General features: G+C 24.3%; 2 protein-coding genes across 3 annotated transcripts; both read right to left on the bottom strand.

Annotated features, from left to right (window-relative positions):
• Positions 1-7069: 7069 nt before the first annotated feature.
• Positions 7070-10590, bottom strand: LOC112604238 (probable rRNA-processing protein EBP2). The gene is made up of 5 exons (XM_025353184.1): positions 10386-10590; positions 9987-10070; positions 9489-9596; positions 8226-8689; positions 7070-7266 (listed from the first exon to the last, which is right to left on the bottom strand). The coding sequence occupies exons 1-5, from the start codon at positions 10425-10427 to the stop codon at positions 7095-7097; spliced, it is 870 nt and encodes a 289-aa protein (XP_025208969.1). The 5' UTR covers positions 10428-10590; the 3' UTR covers positions 7070-7094.
• Positions 10591-12367: 1777 nt separating this feature from the next.
• On the bottom strand, positions 12368-14029 carry LOC112604194 (eukaryotic translation initiation factor 3 subunit G-like). Of its 2 annotated transcripts, none has more exons than XM_025353122.1 (3): positions 13784-14029; positions 13204-13717; positions 12368-12763 (listed from the first exon to the last, which is right to left on the bottom strand). In XM_025353122.1, the coding sequence occupies exons 2-3, from the start codon at positions 13707-13709 to the stop codon at positions 12418-12420; spliced, it is 852 nt and encodes a 283-aa protein (XP_025208907.1). In that variant the 5' UTR covers positions 13710-13717; positions 13784-14029; the 3' UTR covers positions 12368-12417. The 2 variants fall into 2 exon arrangements, with proteins under 2 accessions (XP_025208907.1, XP_025208906.1); XM_025353121.1 differs by having other exon boundaries at positions 13788-14028.
• Between the last annotated feature and the right edge of the window lie 2045 nt (positions 14030-16074).

Here is a 16074-nt window from a genome sequence, read left to right as displayed (position 1 = left end):
AGATTATACAAACAGTAAATTATAAAATCAAATTAAAAACTATTTTAATTTAAAAGTGTTTAGAATGTTAAATCAAAAGATGTAAAAGTGCCAATAACAACTTTAAAATGCAACGAACACGCCTCTGTTGTTTATATCCATCATTAGTCATCATAATTACTATTAAATGACATAGCCTATAGGCTATTGGTAAGTTATAAATATTAGTAAGATTACAGTACCTACCTAAACGCTAAAGCTAAATGCATGCCTGAATGCTCGAAGACTTGTTTTACTAATATGCAAAGAAAGTAACTGGTTCCAAATAATTTAAAAATGAATGTAGTTCAACCTAATTTTAATTGCTTATTAATAATTGTATCATACGATATCGATCAATAATTCTGGGAAATTTTCGTGCCTTATTTAAATTTATTATACTTACCTTACTAGTTACTATATTATATAGTTTAGTTACAATCTACAACATTATACACGTACACCTTGCAGATAATATCAACTTCATCTGTATAACTATTAACTACCTACTTTTAAATGGATTTCTATAGTCATAATTCATAATTATACTCAGTACCTATAACTTATAAGTTATAAGTACTAATTGTGAAATTATCAAAACAATAATCTAAAAAATAATCATTACCAACCTAATCTTTGTACCAGTTAGATCAGGTAAGTGGTACCTATATGTATATATTTATCACTTAAATAAGTTTAGTCTTACGTTATAAAAAATATAATAATTACACTCCTCCATTTAATTATTTTTATACAGTTGAACTTAAAATTAAATGAAAATTAGAACTAAAAATAATATTTTTTGTGAAACAATAATAAATTCTTTTTTCTTAGAAGGTAAATAAAATTGAAAAGTATACCACCTTCCCTTCTATCTTACGTGTATATATTATATAATTCAAATAAATATATAATTCTTCATATTTTACAGATTTTATTTAAATTTTTATCCTTTATCTAACCCTTCTATTTTTACAAAGTGTCATAGGTATATTATTAAATACATTTTATAATCAATACAAAAGTATAATGTAGATATGTTCACAATCCATTTTTATATGGAGATTACACAAAAAAATTTTACCGTACTCCTATACGTTTTAAACATTATTAAACATATTATATTAACTACATATACAAATAAATATTTACCTTGTGTAAACTTTTGATTTTGTTCAAACCTATTCATAAAAACTAAAATAATTATTTAAAAAAAAATAAAATATCATAAATTGTGTAAATAATTTATATTTAATTTATAGTATTAAATATGTATTGTACTAAAAAGTTAAAAAAAACATTAAATAATATCAATAAAACATTTTATTTAAATATTTTGTGCACTTCTATCACTTTAAATAATTATTTCATTTTTTATCAAAAGGTTTAAAAAAAAAAAACAGAAATTTATATAAAATAAATATTTACTTGTATAAACAATTTATATAATAATAAATTGTGTATATTGATGCGTATACGGTAAATATTTTTGTTTGAAGAAAAAATTGATGGTCAAAGACTGTGCGATCTTCCTTGTAAAAATTAGCTGTATACAAACATAACACTTTTTAAGAAATACGTGTACACTGTACAGTGATCTTCCTTTACGTGGTAAAATAAATGGCTTTAAGTGAAATATTCCAGATTAAACTTAAAAATATCTCCCTGCAAAAGTGTGCTGTAAACATTTCTGAAGCAGTAACATTTATTATTTCTATACAATATTCAAAAATGATCATTATAAATTTGAAGTTTTAATATTTAGTAAAGGAGAAAGTGAATAGAGAAGACAAACAAGATGAGACATTAAGTCAGTGTTTACTCTTTACATATAATTTATATAGTTTATATTATTACAAATAAAAATATTTCAGGAGTCCATAAAAAAAATATTAAAATTAAATTCCGCAAATAATAAAATAAATGAATATTTTTTAAGGAACAAACAACTTCGATATAGCTGTCTTCATATACATGTTTAGATGAAGCAATAATATTTAATAGATACATATTTTCTTTCTTTGAATAAACAAACGACGAAAACAATTTCAAAATAATTATTTTAATACTTATACGCACACTTCTTAAGTTAAAAATCTAATTTCGATCAAATAATAAAGAGCCGTCGCCATTCGAATAACCAAACGGTTAATTATTAGTTATTATTATTATACATCATAAAAAAGAGCAGAAATCTATTACAATGGTTGGTCGAAATTCAAAATTAATCAATAATCAACCATTGGCTATGATGACCACAGACGTGGGCTTAAATTAATTTTTCATTAAAGGCATAAGCCATAAGAGCCTTTTATCAAAAATTGGTGACATACAAGCGTTTTTGTTGTTTTAGTATGAACAAATATGTGTTTTAACTGTATACACAATAGAGGCACTTAAGTACCCAAGAATGTAAATATTATTACTTATATTTTATTACAACTAATATTAAAATTTAATGCTCGACCTATAAAGTTAACCTATGAACCAGCTAAAAGTACACTCGTAAGATTATAAAAGCTTCTTTTTAATATTACATCAAAATTTAAATGCATTTGTATACTTTTTTAATAAACCTATAGCCACCAGGTAAACACTAATAAACACTTTTTATTATTTTTATCAATTGATTATTATTATTATTAAACGGACTAAATCCAACTCTGATTATATCTATCTACTTATCTTAACTAGTTTTGTGAATGCAGACGCTTTTAATGATTCCAATTTACAATTCTTCATTCTTGTTACATATATAAATTATATCAACCTTAAAAAGATATATAACTAGATGTCACGCCAAGATTTATTATCATTTATCACCATATAACTATCATCATACATGTATTAGATGACTAGCCTAAGTAGAAATTAATTCTATGCAAATCTAGGCACTATTGCATATTGTGCGAATTGTTCATTAAATAAATTTGTAATCGCGTGATTTTGTTATTTAGGTACTCGTTATTCTTTTACATGTGTGTCCGGCGTTTGTATCTATAAATCAAACTCAAAAAGTTACTAATTTTTGTGATTTGAATATTTTTACAAAAAACTATTAGGTATAACAGGACGCTGAACCCGCATTTATAAACTGTCATTGTTTTACATTACGCATAACAATAAACTCACGTTTCAAACAATGTCCTTCAAATTTGGTTTAAACAAAAAATTCAAGGCAGTGAGCACTTTTCTATCACTATTTGTGATGAATTTGGCTGTCAAGAAAACTATTTTAATGTGAGTAAATTGTTAGGTATTAAACATTTTACGTAATTAAGTATTTAAAAATGGCTCTCCGACGTCCGACCTCCCAAACCTCTTCAGCAGAAGGGTTGAGCAAAAGTATCTCCGACGGGCGACGGTTATAGACATTAAGCAATACTTTTTTTCTGTCAAGAAAATACAATATTGTTTTACCACTTAAATAAAATTCGAAAGATAGCAAAAGGCATTCCTCTAAATTGCAATGAACATTACATTTTTTAATGTCAAACATTTATGCATATACCTAGGTACTTATGTTGAACAAAGACAACAATAAATATGTAAATACAGGTGTAGTAGCGGATTACGATAAATAGGTACCAAAATAATAATTTATCGACACAGCAGTGATGGCAATATTTAAACAATTACAGTAAAATAAAGTCGACATTATAAATTATATCTAATTATTATTTGGTTAAAACCATTTTATTTATTTTAAAACTCTTCATCTACTTCAATACATTCATTTATTTTTAATATACTATATTTATAACTCTCAGCTCCTTTAGTCGCTCGCGTAGTATAAACTTTATACTCACATGGTTTTTACATATATATAAAAATAACAAAATCTTGTTGTATACATAAATAATGCATTAATAAGTACCTATATTGGCTACTCTTAATATTGTATAAGAAAAATTTTCAATAAATATTGCGTAAATAATAAGTTTTTACATGTCTTTATAAGTGCCTTTTGACAATTAAAATTTAAAAGATGAACACTTAAGTAGGCTAGGTACCACCAGCCTACCTACTTAATAAAATTCTAAATGCAGTTAAAATTATAATTTATAATACGGGATGTAAATATGTAATAAATAATAATTAGTGAGTACTTACTTACCAACTTCTTATTTATGATAAAAAGCATATTAAATATACCTAAGTATGATTTTATAAATTAAGTACTTGTATAAATAATAATAAAAAAAAAAGGAATACAAAGTAGATTCAATGAGAGACAATATAATTCGACTTTTCACTTGTAATGATGTATTTACCTACCTATTACCCAAGTTAACCTACCCATAAATTATAATATGATGTGCGATTCAAGTTTACAATTTAAATAAATTTAACAAAACCTATGCATATACCTAATTATATTTTTTAATTATTTATAATTTATCTATCGTTTTTTTGAAATAATGTTGTATTTAAAATTAAAAATCTATTTGATGTGTCAGATGAATGATTCCCAGCGATTTCGTAGCAATCAGTATTGAAATTATGACAATGCGTCTTACTTAAAAATCGCCATGAAATAAAAACAATTACAATAATAATATAGATTAGTTAATAGTGATAACGCGACAATTAATATAATATTTGTACACACAACTGTGTAGGTGGATATATTATAATTATTTAAGGTCCTGAGAATTATTAATGATTAGGCATCTATAAATAGTCATGACCGTAGCCCGGATTATTTTAATTTTATACTAAAATAGTAAAATATTATGGGGACTTCTATTTGTAGTTATCAACCTTCATATTAATAATATAAAATATAAAATAAAACCATTTGACGATTTGTAGTAATCTTAATCATAGGTATATTTTTTGTACGATAAATTGGGGTTGTTTTAACGGCCAAAATACATCTCTGGTTAAGCCACTAATATAAACAACATAGTACCTACACTGTAATACTGTATACAAATAAACTATACTGTACTGTCAGTTTTACTTTCTAGTTTTCAAATAATTTATTTTTTACGCAGTCAATAATCATTAATTTAGATTGTTTCGAGTTCATTTCGATTTTCAATGGTAAAATTTAAATTATCATTGAAAAATTATTAGGTACCTACCTATCTAAAGTTGTGTTCATCATTCGAAAATAAATAAGTTTTTTACTACCTAAGTCGAGCTAAGTATAAGTACCTAATTTATATTCACAAATAATATTTTAATCAATAAATGTACTCCGTACACCTGCAATTGCTACATATTATGTAAATGTATTATATTAAGTTGGTAGACAATAGATATGTCAAACAAATATACCATTTGTACTAAATTTAATGACAAATATAAATTTTAAAAATCAATAACAAAAAAAATTGAAATCAAAAGAACAAAAATAATAATTCTGTCATGTTATGACAGTAAAATTTGGCATAAAAGATTTTAATATTTTTATCGAGTTTATTTAAGCTTGTGCAACACAACTATTACAATTCATAGACTAAATTATGTTAAATTAACAAAAAAATCTAATCAAATTGATATGATACGAAATATTAGGTAATTAGTAGTTGAATATGAGGTACCTACTTGAGCATATTCAAAAAGTTAAAACTGACGATAGCTTAAGATATTATTAATTATTATAAATTATGAAATAATCGTGGATGTAAAATATAGGAAATCAATAACGTAAATCCATGGTTTGGTACCTAAAAAAATAATTCAATTGTCCTTAATTGAAACTAAAAGCATGAAAAAGTAATTTATCAAAACCTTAATCATACAAATTTCTCAATACCTTGTCGGTCAAATAATTTAATAACATGCAACATGACATACTGTTTTCTGGTAATATTTATTCAAGACAATCGTGCAGGTCAATAAAGGCTAAACAAACAGCATAATAATTCCTAATCATAGGTACCTACACTTATAGTGGTAAGTGCCTCATTTATTGCTACAATGAATTTTATATTTTAAGAATTATTCATTTTTTAAATCTAATCATATAATTTACGTGGTCTTAACAGATTATAAAAAGTAGTACAATACTTAATTACCTAGTCAATAATAAATTATACCTCTTTGTTCATTAGATAAATAAATTGCATTTTAATTATTTTTCTAGTATAAGACTTTAGAAAATATTATTTTAAATTACATATTATTTATTATCTTTTAAATTTAGTCTGAGGGAATATGTATATCATATATATTTAACATAGACATAATATAAATTTGTGATTAAACGAAATAAATAAGCATATCAAAAATTTTAATTTTAAGTTAACTAAGAATTTCGCTTTACTAACATATTATTAAATTACAACTATATATTTATACAGCACTTTTTAATTAAAATTAAGTCTATAATGTATTTAACAAAATAAAAATATATTATTCCTGAATGAACATTACAATTTGGATATTCAACTTTTCTTAAATTAAATTTAAATTTTCATTTTATTTTGAGATAAAAAATGTTATGCTTAATGTACCAATCGTATTGTATACATTATGGATACTACATAATATACACCATGACTAAATAATTTTATTTAATTTATGCCGTGCACACCATCACCAATTTGTTATATTTTAAGATTTTATGACATGAATTTTCCATGTTAAATTTGTGTTGACAGTTGATAACCCTACTTTATTTTATACACAATGATAAACTCTACTATACATTAATTGCAGAAATAAAATGTACTTGATATTTTAAATACCTATTTTTTAATATTTTACTTATTTTATGATAATTAAATAAATAAATTAACTACATCCTGTTCAAGTTAAGAAACATAATCGGCAGCTAGTTAATGTGCAGGAGCATGACTTTACTACTTACCAAGCATAAAGTAGGGAGAACAAACAAATATTGTCTGACCCCCATCTGACAAAAATTGGTTGCAGCTAGCTATCTTTTTTATTTTGAGTAGAATAAACACTACAAAAAAGAAAAATTATAATTTGTTGTTTTAATATAAGGTTTTGTATTGAAATGTCTAAATAGGAAATTGAACTTCCTACAGGATTAAACAGTAAAAAACATTCACAGATAATACAATTATGTACATTCAAATTTTTAAAAATTGGTTTATTTATTTTTTTGAAGACATTCTCTTCTTTTTAGCAATTCTACCCTTATTCTTCCCTTTCAAATTTGATTTCCCACTACCGCCAAATGTACTTTCTGTAGTGTTTCCTTTCATGCCTCTTTTTTTACCACCAAATCCATACTTTGTATCTTTTCCTTTTCTTTTATGTTGTGATCTATAAAATAAAATAACATGAATTAATATATTTTTAAGATATATTATATAATATCACAATAATCATATAAAAAATAATACTTTTAAAATTAAACCATGATAATGAATTATACTTAGACTACTAATTTTAAAACTGAAAACATATACTTAAATAATATATTATGTAAATTTTAAGGGAACCCAGATCATCAACTCATTTAAAAAAATCAAATTAATTTTTAAAATGGCTATAAATTAAAGAATAACTTAATTAATTTTACAATATATACCTAACTATATAGTTATTGATAGCTGTTGAATAATTAAGTATACATTTTAAATACCTTTTTCAATTTTAAGAATTAGTTTAAAAAATATTTACTGTAAAACTTGTTTTGAAGAATTATGTTCAATAGTACTTTAATGTTAAGAATGATATTATATTATATTTCATGTTTACTTTTAATAAATTAAAGACAATTGGTCGACTGACATATCTAAACAAGTTAATAATTACTTCTAAGTTCATATAATGTATTTCCAATAAACTCAATTAAATCAAATAAGAAGTTAGAATACTTTCACTATTTTGATATATAGGTACCACATTGTTAACAAATGTATGATCATATTATTTTAACGCATCAAAAAAAATTAAATAAAAAAGATACAAAAATGAAATTTTAAAAACCAAATATACAAATATAGTAGTATTATAGTATATAGTATAATAAATTATTTCTTACAATTATTTATTGTAACGTGGAAATAATTGATAAATATTAAAACTAATAAGCTATACGTATGGATGTTTGTTAAAATATCATGTTTTCACATAAAATTAGTAAATATATTAATATACGTTAATATATAACATATTATGAAATATATATGAAAAATGTTTAATTAATTTAATGATCTATGTTATCTACTTAATTAAAATAATATTCAATGTTCAATAATAATTTAAAATTTAAATACCTTGAAAGATTTTTTTTCTTGTCACCACCATCATCTTTTTTCTTATTTTTCTTCCCACTATCAGTTTCCAAAAAGTCTAAATCATTTCTTAAACCTTTTCTAAACTTCTTAATATTTTCATTAAGTTCACGTTTTTGTTTATGTTTTTCTTGTATAGCTGCAACTTGTTTCTCTTTAGCTAATTTTTTTTCTTGCCTAATACGTCGAACTTTTTCTGTTTGTTCAAGAGCAGTCTTTCTTTGTAAAAGTGCATGTCGGACTTTTTGCATGTGCTCATCAGATTTAAACATCTCTGCAAAATAATCTTCAGGTCGATGTGTAGGTATATTATGTTTTCTTAACAATTCTATGCCACGCATAACAGCTGATTGGGCTTGACGGTGGAACATAGTTTCTCGTTTAAAGTCATTTAATGCGACTTCATCAATTTTACCAGCTTTAAGAAATTGTTGTTGTTCAGTAATCTGAAATAATAAAAAAAAAAAATGTTACAATAAAGTAAATAATATGAACAATTTAAAGATACCAGATTTTTATCTGAATACATTGCGCTAAATTATTACATAAAAATTAATTTAATTGGTACAACAAATACTACTTTATTTGAATATTTTAAAATATACATAAAATAAAAAAACAAATATTATTTAAGATTATACACAAATTATATTATTAATACTTATTAAAATACAGTTAAAATAACCTACCTTCTTTTATTTATTAAGTTATTTACTATGTTATATAATATCAATTAAATAACTAATGATATTATTTTAATGTTAACTATTGTAACAACTAATAGCATAAAAAAAAAATTGATAATGATAAAAATTCAAATCATGTTAAACTCTTAAAATTGTACCATATTTAAAAAATGTACTTAGATATGTTGAAATTTGAAATAGTAAATATTATTTCATCAAAATATAAAATAATAAAATATAGTTCTTACGCCGGTCGTAGTAAGAATAGAACAAGATAGTATACATTTGTTACACTAAGACTAAGCTGAATTATGATTGATTGTGCAAGTACTTGAGTATGGTACAAAATAAAATGTATATGCTAAGAATATTAGTGGTGTTGACTTGGTGCAGGTAGAAAAATTATTTGGTTTTTAATTCTTATTCTGCCATTGAAAAGACTAAGTAGTAACATAAATTAATTTTCAAAATTAAATCCCAATGTCTAATCTGCTATTTTAAATTTGTTTTTAAAATGTAAAATATTTAGATATTAAGAATAGAACAAATAAATACATACTTCCATTGAAAGCTCGGGAGCCATTGGAGCAGCTTCAGCAACAATATCGAGTCGTTCGCTCCATGGTAAACTACTTTGAAATGAAGCAATAGCTTCTTTCAATCCATTCTAAAAGAAGGATAGGCAATGAATAGTTTTTTTAAATATTGCATTTATAAAAACAATTATGTGTAAAAAAAAATATTTCTTTGTCTTTATTCTACTTAAGTGGTATATACTACTTGCCTTTACCCTTAGAACATATATAAAAGACATAATATTCTTTTACTTTATTAGCTTCAACTTGATAACTACTATCCACCTGTTTCTCTCACCTGTTTAGCCATTATATTAACTTAATTAATTTACTTTAATATTTTTCTCTCCACTCATCAAGTTACTTTTCTATACCTTATTATTTATTAATATTAGTGTAACTCCCAAAACAGGTAATATTCTTTATATATCAAGATTGTCTATAAATATTAATAAAACATACATAATAGTAATATTACTTACAACATTATTGATAAATACTTTTTCTTCTTCTATAGGAATATTCAAACCCGGTTTTAATTTACCAGATGCATATAATTCCAACAACTAAAAAAAAATAGAAAATTTCAATAAATAAAATATGAGTTAGTTAATTATAAATAGATATTATGATAATTGTTTAATATAAGTTAATACAAAGACAATGTTCTATACTAATAAATTAAAAATTAGATAGTACCTATATAAATCCAATTTATTGTTAAGTTAAGAATAGCTAAAATTATTAATTAATTTCATAATTTATTAAGAAACAAGTGTAGGATATTTAATTTTAGTATCACATACATCGTACTTTACATAGTGATATATGAGGAAATTTAGAAAAAATTATTATTATAACTACTTTATTTAATAACTTACCTCTTCCTCAGAATCGACATCAGAAGACATTTCGATAGGCATTGTAAGTTATAATATAATTAAACGAAAGAAAAATACACTAGTCACAGCTCACAACTGAACATTAAATTGCTACAAACTGCCAAAATTAAAAGCAATTGCGTGTAAACTAAATGCAGAATTACTGAATTGTAGTGAATAAACAATTCAAACATGTGCTTCGTATTTGAAATTGTAATTGTTATCAATTTCAAGATAAATCATATCAACCAACACTATAACCATGGTTTAAGATATATCTTAAACCATGAATTTAACATAGATCTTATAAGTTCTATGGAATTTAATCACATTTAAAAGTTTGAAAATAGTAATACCAACTTAATCATGTTAAATTGTGAAAGGGTCAGTTAATAGTTAGATCCACGGCTATAGAATATTGATACTATCAAGTATCAACTATGATTTCCGGAAAATGCGTAATTAGGCGTCCACGAGAAGTTCTTACTTCTTAGTTCTTATTTCTTTCTAATACCACCAAACACAGTCTAGTTACTAATTAGTAGTTTTGTAGTTTCAACTTCCAAAATACTCTTTTTTATACTTTGAACAGTTGAACTTTATAGACTACAGTTGTGCATAACAACTGTCGACTATAATGTGAATAAAGCTAATATTTAACCAATTTTTATAATTATTTTAAGTCTTAAAATCGACTGATAGATAACTACTATCATTAATTTAGAAATATTATTTTTAAATTAATTTTTGATTCCTTGGATATGTGAATTGTCTCATTTATACATATTAAATATATTAGTAAACATATCACTTATGTGTTCATTACTTGGGAATGTAAATTTTATATTTTTATTGAAGAGTTTTTCAAAAGTATCTTCATATACATTTAGTGACTTCACACGTTTTTCAAAGCACATTACAATTTATTTCATTATCGTGTATACATTTTTTTTTGGATGTGTTAAAAATCCTCTTTTCTTCAAATTTAAAAAATCTGCTTCTAGTGCAACAACTAAACCATACTCGGGTTATGAGCTATCTAAGCACTTTTCACATTTAGTATTATTAATTATAATATTATTTATATACCTAATAACATATGGAGTGTACATAATAAATTTTTGATACACTGTTGAAATAGGCTATTCCAAAACTGGTTTTTATTCTGTGGTTTGGTACATCTGTTGAAGTGTAGAATCTTTACTGTAGACTATAACTTTACTATTATATACAGAAAAATATTACATATGAAATAATTATGCAAATTTTCTGAATATGAACAGTAATAACAATATATTCTTGTATATCTAAAAATATATAGTTTTAGAGTATCATATTTTTAAGGAAAAATTATATTTATATAAATAACTACTAAATCTAAAAATTGATAATTATAATTTCATACCAATTATCCTATGAAGTGTACATGCTTTGGTATAATATTGATATACAGTAATAATATAAATATAAAATAATTTATGTTTCCTTGTTCAATTATTTTTGTATTAAATAACTATTTTAGATTTTAAGTAGAGCAATAGATGTAATTGATACAATAATTATATTAATTTGTGTGTATGCGTGTGAACCAGTCTTTTACCAGAAAAATGTTATGATGTTCATGGTTTCTGATGAAAAATATACATCGGTAATATCAACAGTTGCATCCACATAAAATAATTAAAAAATTCAAGAATAAATAAAACCTATAATGAATATACTAAGTTCTTAAGAGCATCATATACGTAAACATTTTAATTTAATCAAGAATAATATTCTTCCTTTCTTTCTTTCTTATTCTCTATACTTTCTTTTATAAGTCTATTTTTTTGTTATTGTAACCCAACTATAAAGCTTTTACTGTATTAAAAGCTCAGAAAAAAAATACAAATTTATATTTAAATTATAATAGTATAGAAACTATTGTGCTTTATATATTTATATTATTGACTGAAAAATAGGTATAAAATAAGATATCCATAGAATAATGAAAAAATATTATTGTTATTTTCAAGAAATTTCCATCAAATCATCAATAAGTACTCTTACTATAGTTATTAGTCGACCAACCAACATTTAATATTAAATGATCATATCCATATCCGTGCAATCCTTTAATAGCTCGCTCGGCATCCACTTTAGATTTGAAATTAACAAATGCATATCCTTTACAAGCTCCAGTGACCTTATTAGATGCCAAGAAAATTCGAGCAACTTGACCAAATTTGTTCACTAATTCACTTAAATCAGCTTCAGATGTACTTTCAGATAGATTCTCTATACGGATAGCAGGTACTTCATCATAACCACGTGAATATGGATCTCGTTTTCCAGCTGTATTTGTAGCTCCTTCTCTTGCTGATGGGGGAATATATGGTCTAAAAAAAAAAAAAAAGACTAAGAATACTATTTTGTATAATTGCCTATCTATACACAAGAATAGTTTTAAGAGGATTCAACAATCATGTTTATCTTGAACACATATAATATAAATAATCTGTATTCCTTAATAATTATAAAATTTTGTTACCCTAATTATTTTAAAAGCTATTATAAACTACACAACCGAAATGTACATATTAAAAATATTTAATATACAAAAAAACTCTATAATGAAGTTAATGTTTTCATTTATAAACTTAATAATAATACAAATATAAACAAAAATAAAACCAAAAACCTAATAATATGGTATAAATTGATACTATTTACCACAAACATGTATATATATTACATGTGTGCAATAGATGAGAGTATTTAGTCATTACATCTTCAAACAATCAATGTTTTAATAAATGAAAAGATAATATATTCATACCTGTTGGTACTGGTATTCTTTTCAGGCTCCGGCACTTTTTCTTGAACCAATTTTTTATCTTCAATCACCAAACCAGTACCTTTGAGATGACATGAAAACGACCAATGCTCTCCACCACAATTTCGGCATTTAATGTTCATGTTTACATTCTTTAATTTGTCCAATGGATTTTCTTCAACCTTATCACCATCCTTACCAGACAAGAACTGCATCTGTATTTCTTCAGCCGGAATTGTGGTAGAAGTATTTGGTCCGGGTTTATCATTACGAGAATCTCCAAATTTAGCCCATGTTTTTCGTTCAGCAATAGTCTTAGATACTAATCGTTTTTCAATTTTATATGTACGAACTACCTTTTCTTTTTTATCATCCTTGTTCCAACGATATTCAGTAATAATTTTGGTATTACCGTGTGTATCAACTTTTGCTGGCGGTAATGTAGTTTTCTCCAAATGATCTTCAACTTCATCTGCCCAACTGGATTTGATTAAATCCTTAGTATGCATCTTTGAACCTATACAAATAGTAAGTAACTATTACAAATTTGCATTATGATATTATATTGATAATCAAATGTTACCTACTTAGTTGTTTACAAATTCCAATGGGACACTCTTATGATATATATATGCAAATGTAAATGAAGTCTTGAAGTCTTCGAGATTATTTCTATTTCCGCAAAAACGAATGCCGTTAATTTGTAGCACAAATTATTCAAGTCAGCAACTCGTAACTCAACGTTAACGTAAGCAATCAATGAATCAACTCGGTCAATATCAGTGTTCCACAGCCAAAAGCTAAGTGGTCAATAGAGTAAATAGCGAGAAAAGAGGTTAGTTAATAATTAATAATGATAACACAATATCACGCGACAAGATAAAAATATTTAAAGGTTATGATATACCTATTAGGATTTAAAATATTTAAATCTGGTTCGATATTTTTTAATCATAAAAAATATGAACAATGAATTTGTTATTGTCATTGAATTTTTGTATAAAACCACGAATCCACGTGTGAAATTCAGTATTAATAAGATCAAGATCACGAAGTGTGAAGTGAACTATTATAATAATATACTCAAGATGACGTGAGTACATTCTATAGCCTATCTACAACGCCGTGCAATACATTAAATCTGAAATGTATTAAAAAAAATATAAGCACAATTAATATTTTCATAAATTATTCCATTTCACATATTATGTTTCCTGATTGTATATAATTATATTTAAATACATTTGTTAATTTCGATTTCCTATTTTTCTCCATATTATTTTACAAATTCAATTTATTTTTATCATCATGATTTTATACAAAATAATAATTGTATTATTATTTTTAATTGTACAGTATAAATTAGTATATACGCAATAAAATCATTAGCACTGAAAGGATTTAATTTTTGAAAAATAGCAAGTTATTGCTCACGTACAGTATAATATTGCTATTATTATGATATTAGGTAGCCACATAAATATTTGTTAATAGTTATAAATACCTGCATAAATTGTTGTGGATGTTGTCATACCTATTAAAGGTATTTAAAATTCATATCAGATAAGTTTATTATTGTTAAACATTTTCGATGTAATTAAATTTTTTACTTCGATGGATAGATAATTGCATAAGACTAGATTAATCTAGTTTTGTCGGTAGGCGCCTGAAATAACAGTTGATGTAATTGTCTTTCAGTAGGACAAATTTTTATGTAAATAATTATTCATATATTTTTTAAACAATTGTTTTTTTTTTTTTAATAATTTTTTATTCAACCAATTGATTTTAATAATTAATTTAATTATTTTTTTAAAAAAATCATTTGAATATATTTTTATTTAAATAATTACAATATTATGTGTTCAAATTATTTGTACTATTCTATCTGCTATCTAGGTAACTCTGGTAACTAGTATTCCAGCATCTGACGATAGTACAAGAGGAAACATTCAATCCAACACTAAACACTGTTTTTGAACTCGTGTAGTTTATAATGTATATCAGTATATTATGTACTAATCAAATAAATTTAATTTTTGGAAGCTGTTATCATTGATCAAACTAGTATAAACTGTTAGATACAACATAACTAAAAAAATCAAGCCAACATTTTGATTAGAGGCCATTGTATAAAGACTTGAAAGTTATAGAACGACTTTCTGGTCTATACTGTATATATATATATATAATATATTAAAATATCAACAACAATGTAACATTATTATTTAACATTATTTTCATAGATAAACGATAAATTTTGCAGTTTAAAATCACAAATTTGTGATAATTTTTAGTGTATATAAATATGGACACGTTATTACACCACAAGTATGCACATATAATTCATCATTGTATCAATGAATGAACTTAAAATATAATTAAATAAATAATATTAATAATTAATTAAATGTATCACAAGATAGAAATCCTTAACACTATATAAAAATATTATATATACACTAAAGTTTATGTACAACATGTATAATATATTGATGATACCTACGCGTTATATTTGATAAACATTTAAAAACAAAAATGATATTATAAACCTATGGCTGACTTCTATATTTTATAGATCTAAACGTCTGTATATTAAACACGACAGGCAAGGCAAAAAAAAAACAATAATTTTACTGCAGACCGACGTGAACATTTGCTTAATTTATGAATACAGTAGAACCTCGATTATCCGGGGTAATGATGGGGAGAGGGTCACACGGATAAATGAAAATCACGGTTAATCGAGACTTTTTATGATAATGAAATTTTTTATTTAATTATAATTGGAAATACCTAGGTACAATTTTATAATAATGAAATTTTAAAAATTTTGATTCAATTGTAATTAGAAATATACATAAGAAGACGTAT

The sequence above is a fragment of the Melanaphis sacchari genome, unplaced genomic scaffold (genome assembly GCF_002803265.2).
Source record: "Melanaphis sacchari strain LSU unplaced genomic scaffold, SCAv2.0 Contig11_pilon_pilon, whole genome shotgun sequence".
Classification (NCBI taxonomy): domain Eukaryota; kingdom Metazoa; phylum Arthropoda; class Insecta; order Hemiptera; family Aphididae; genus Melanaphis; species Melanaphis sacchari.
This window is presented reverse-complemented; position numbering and strand designations above follow the sequence as displayed.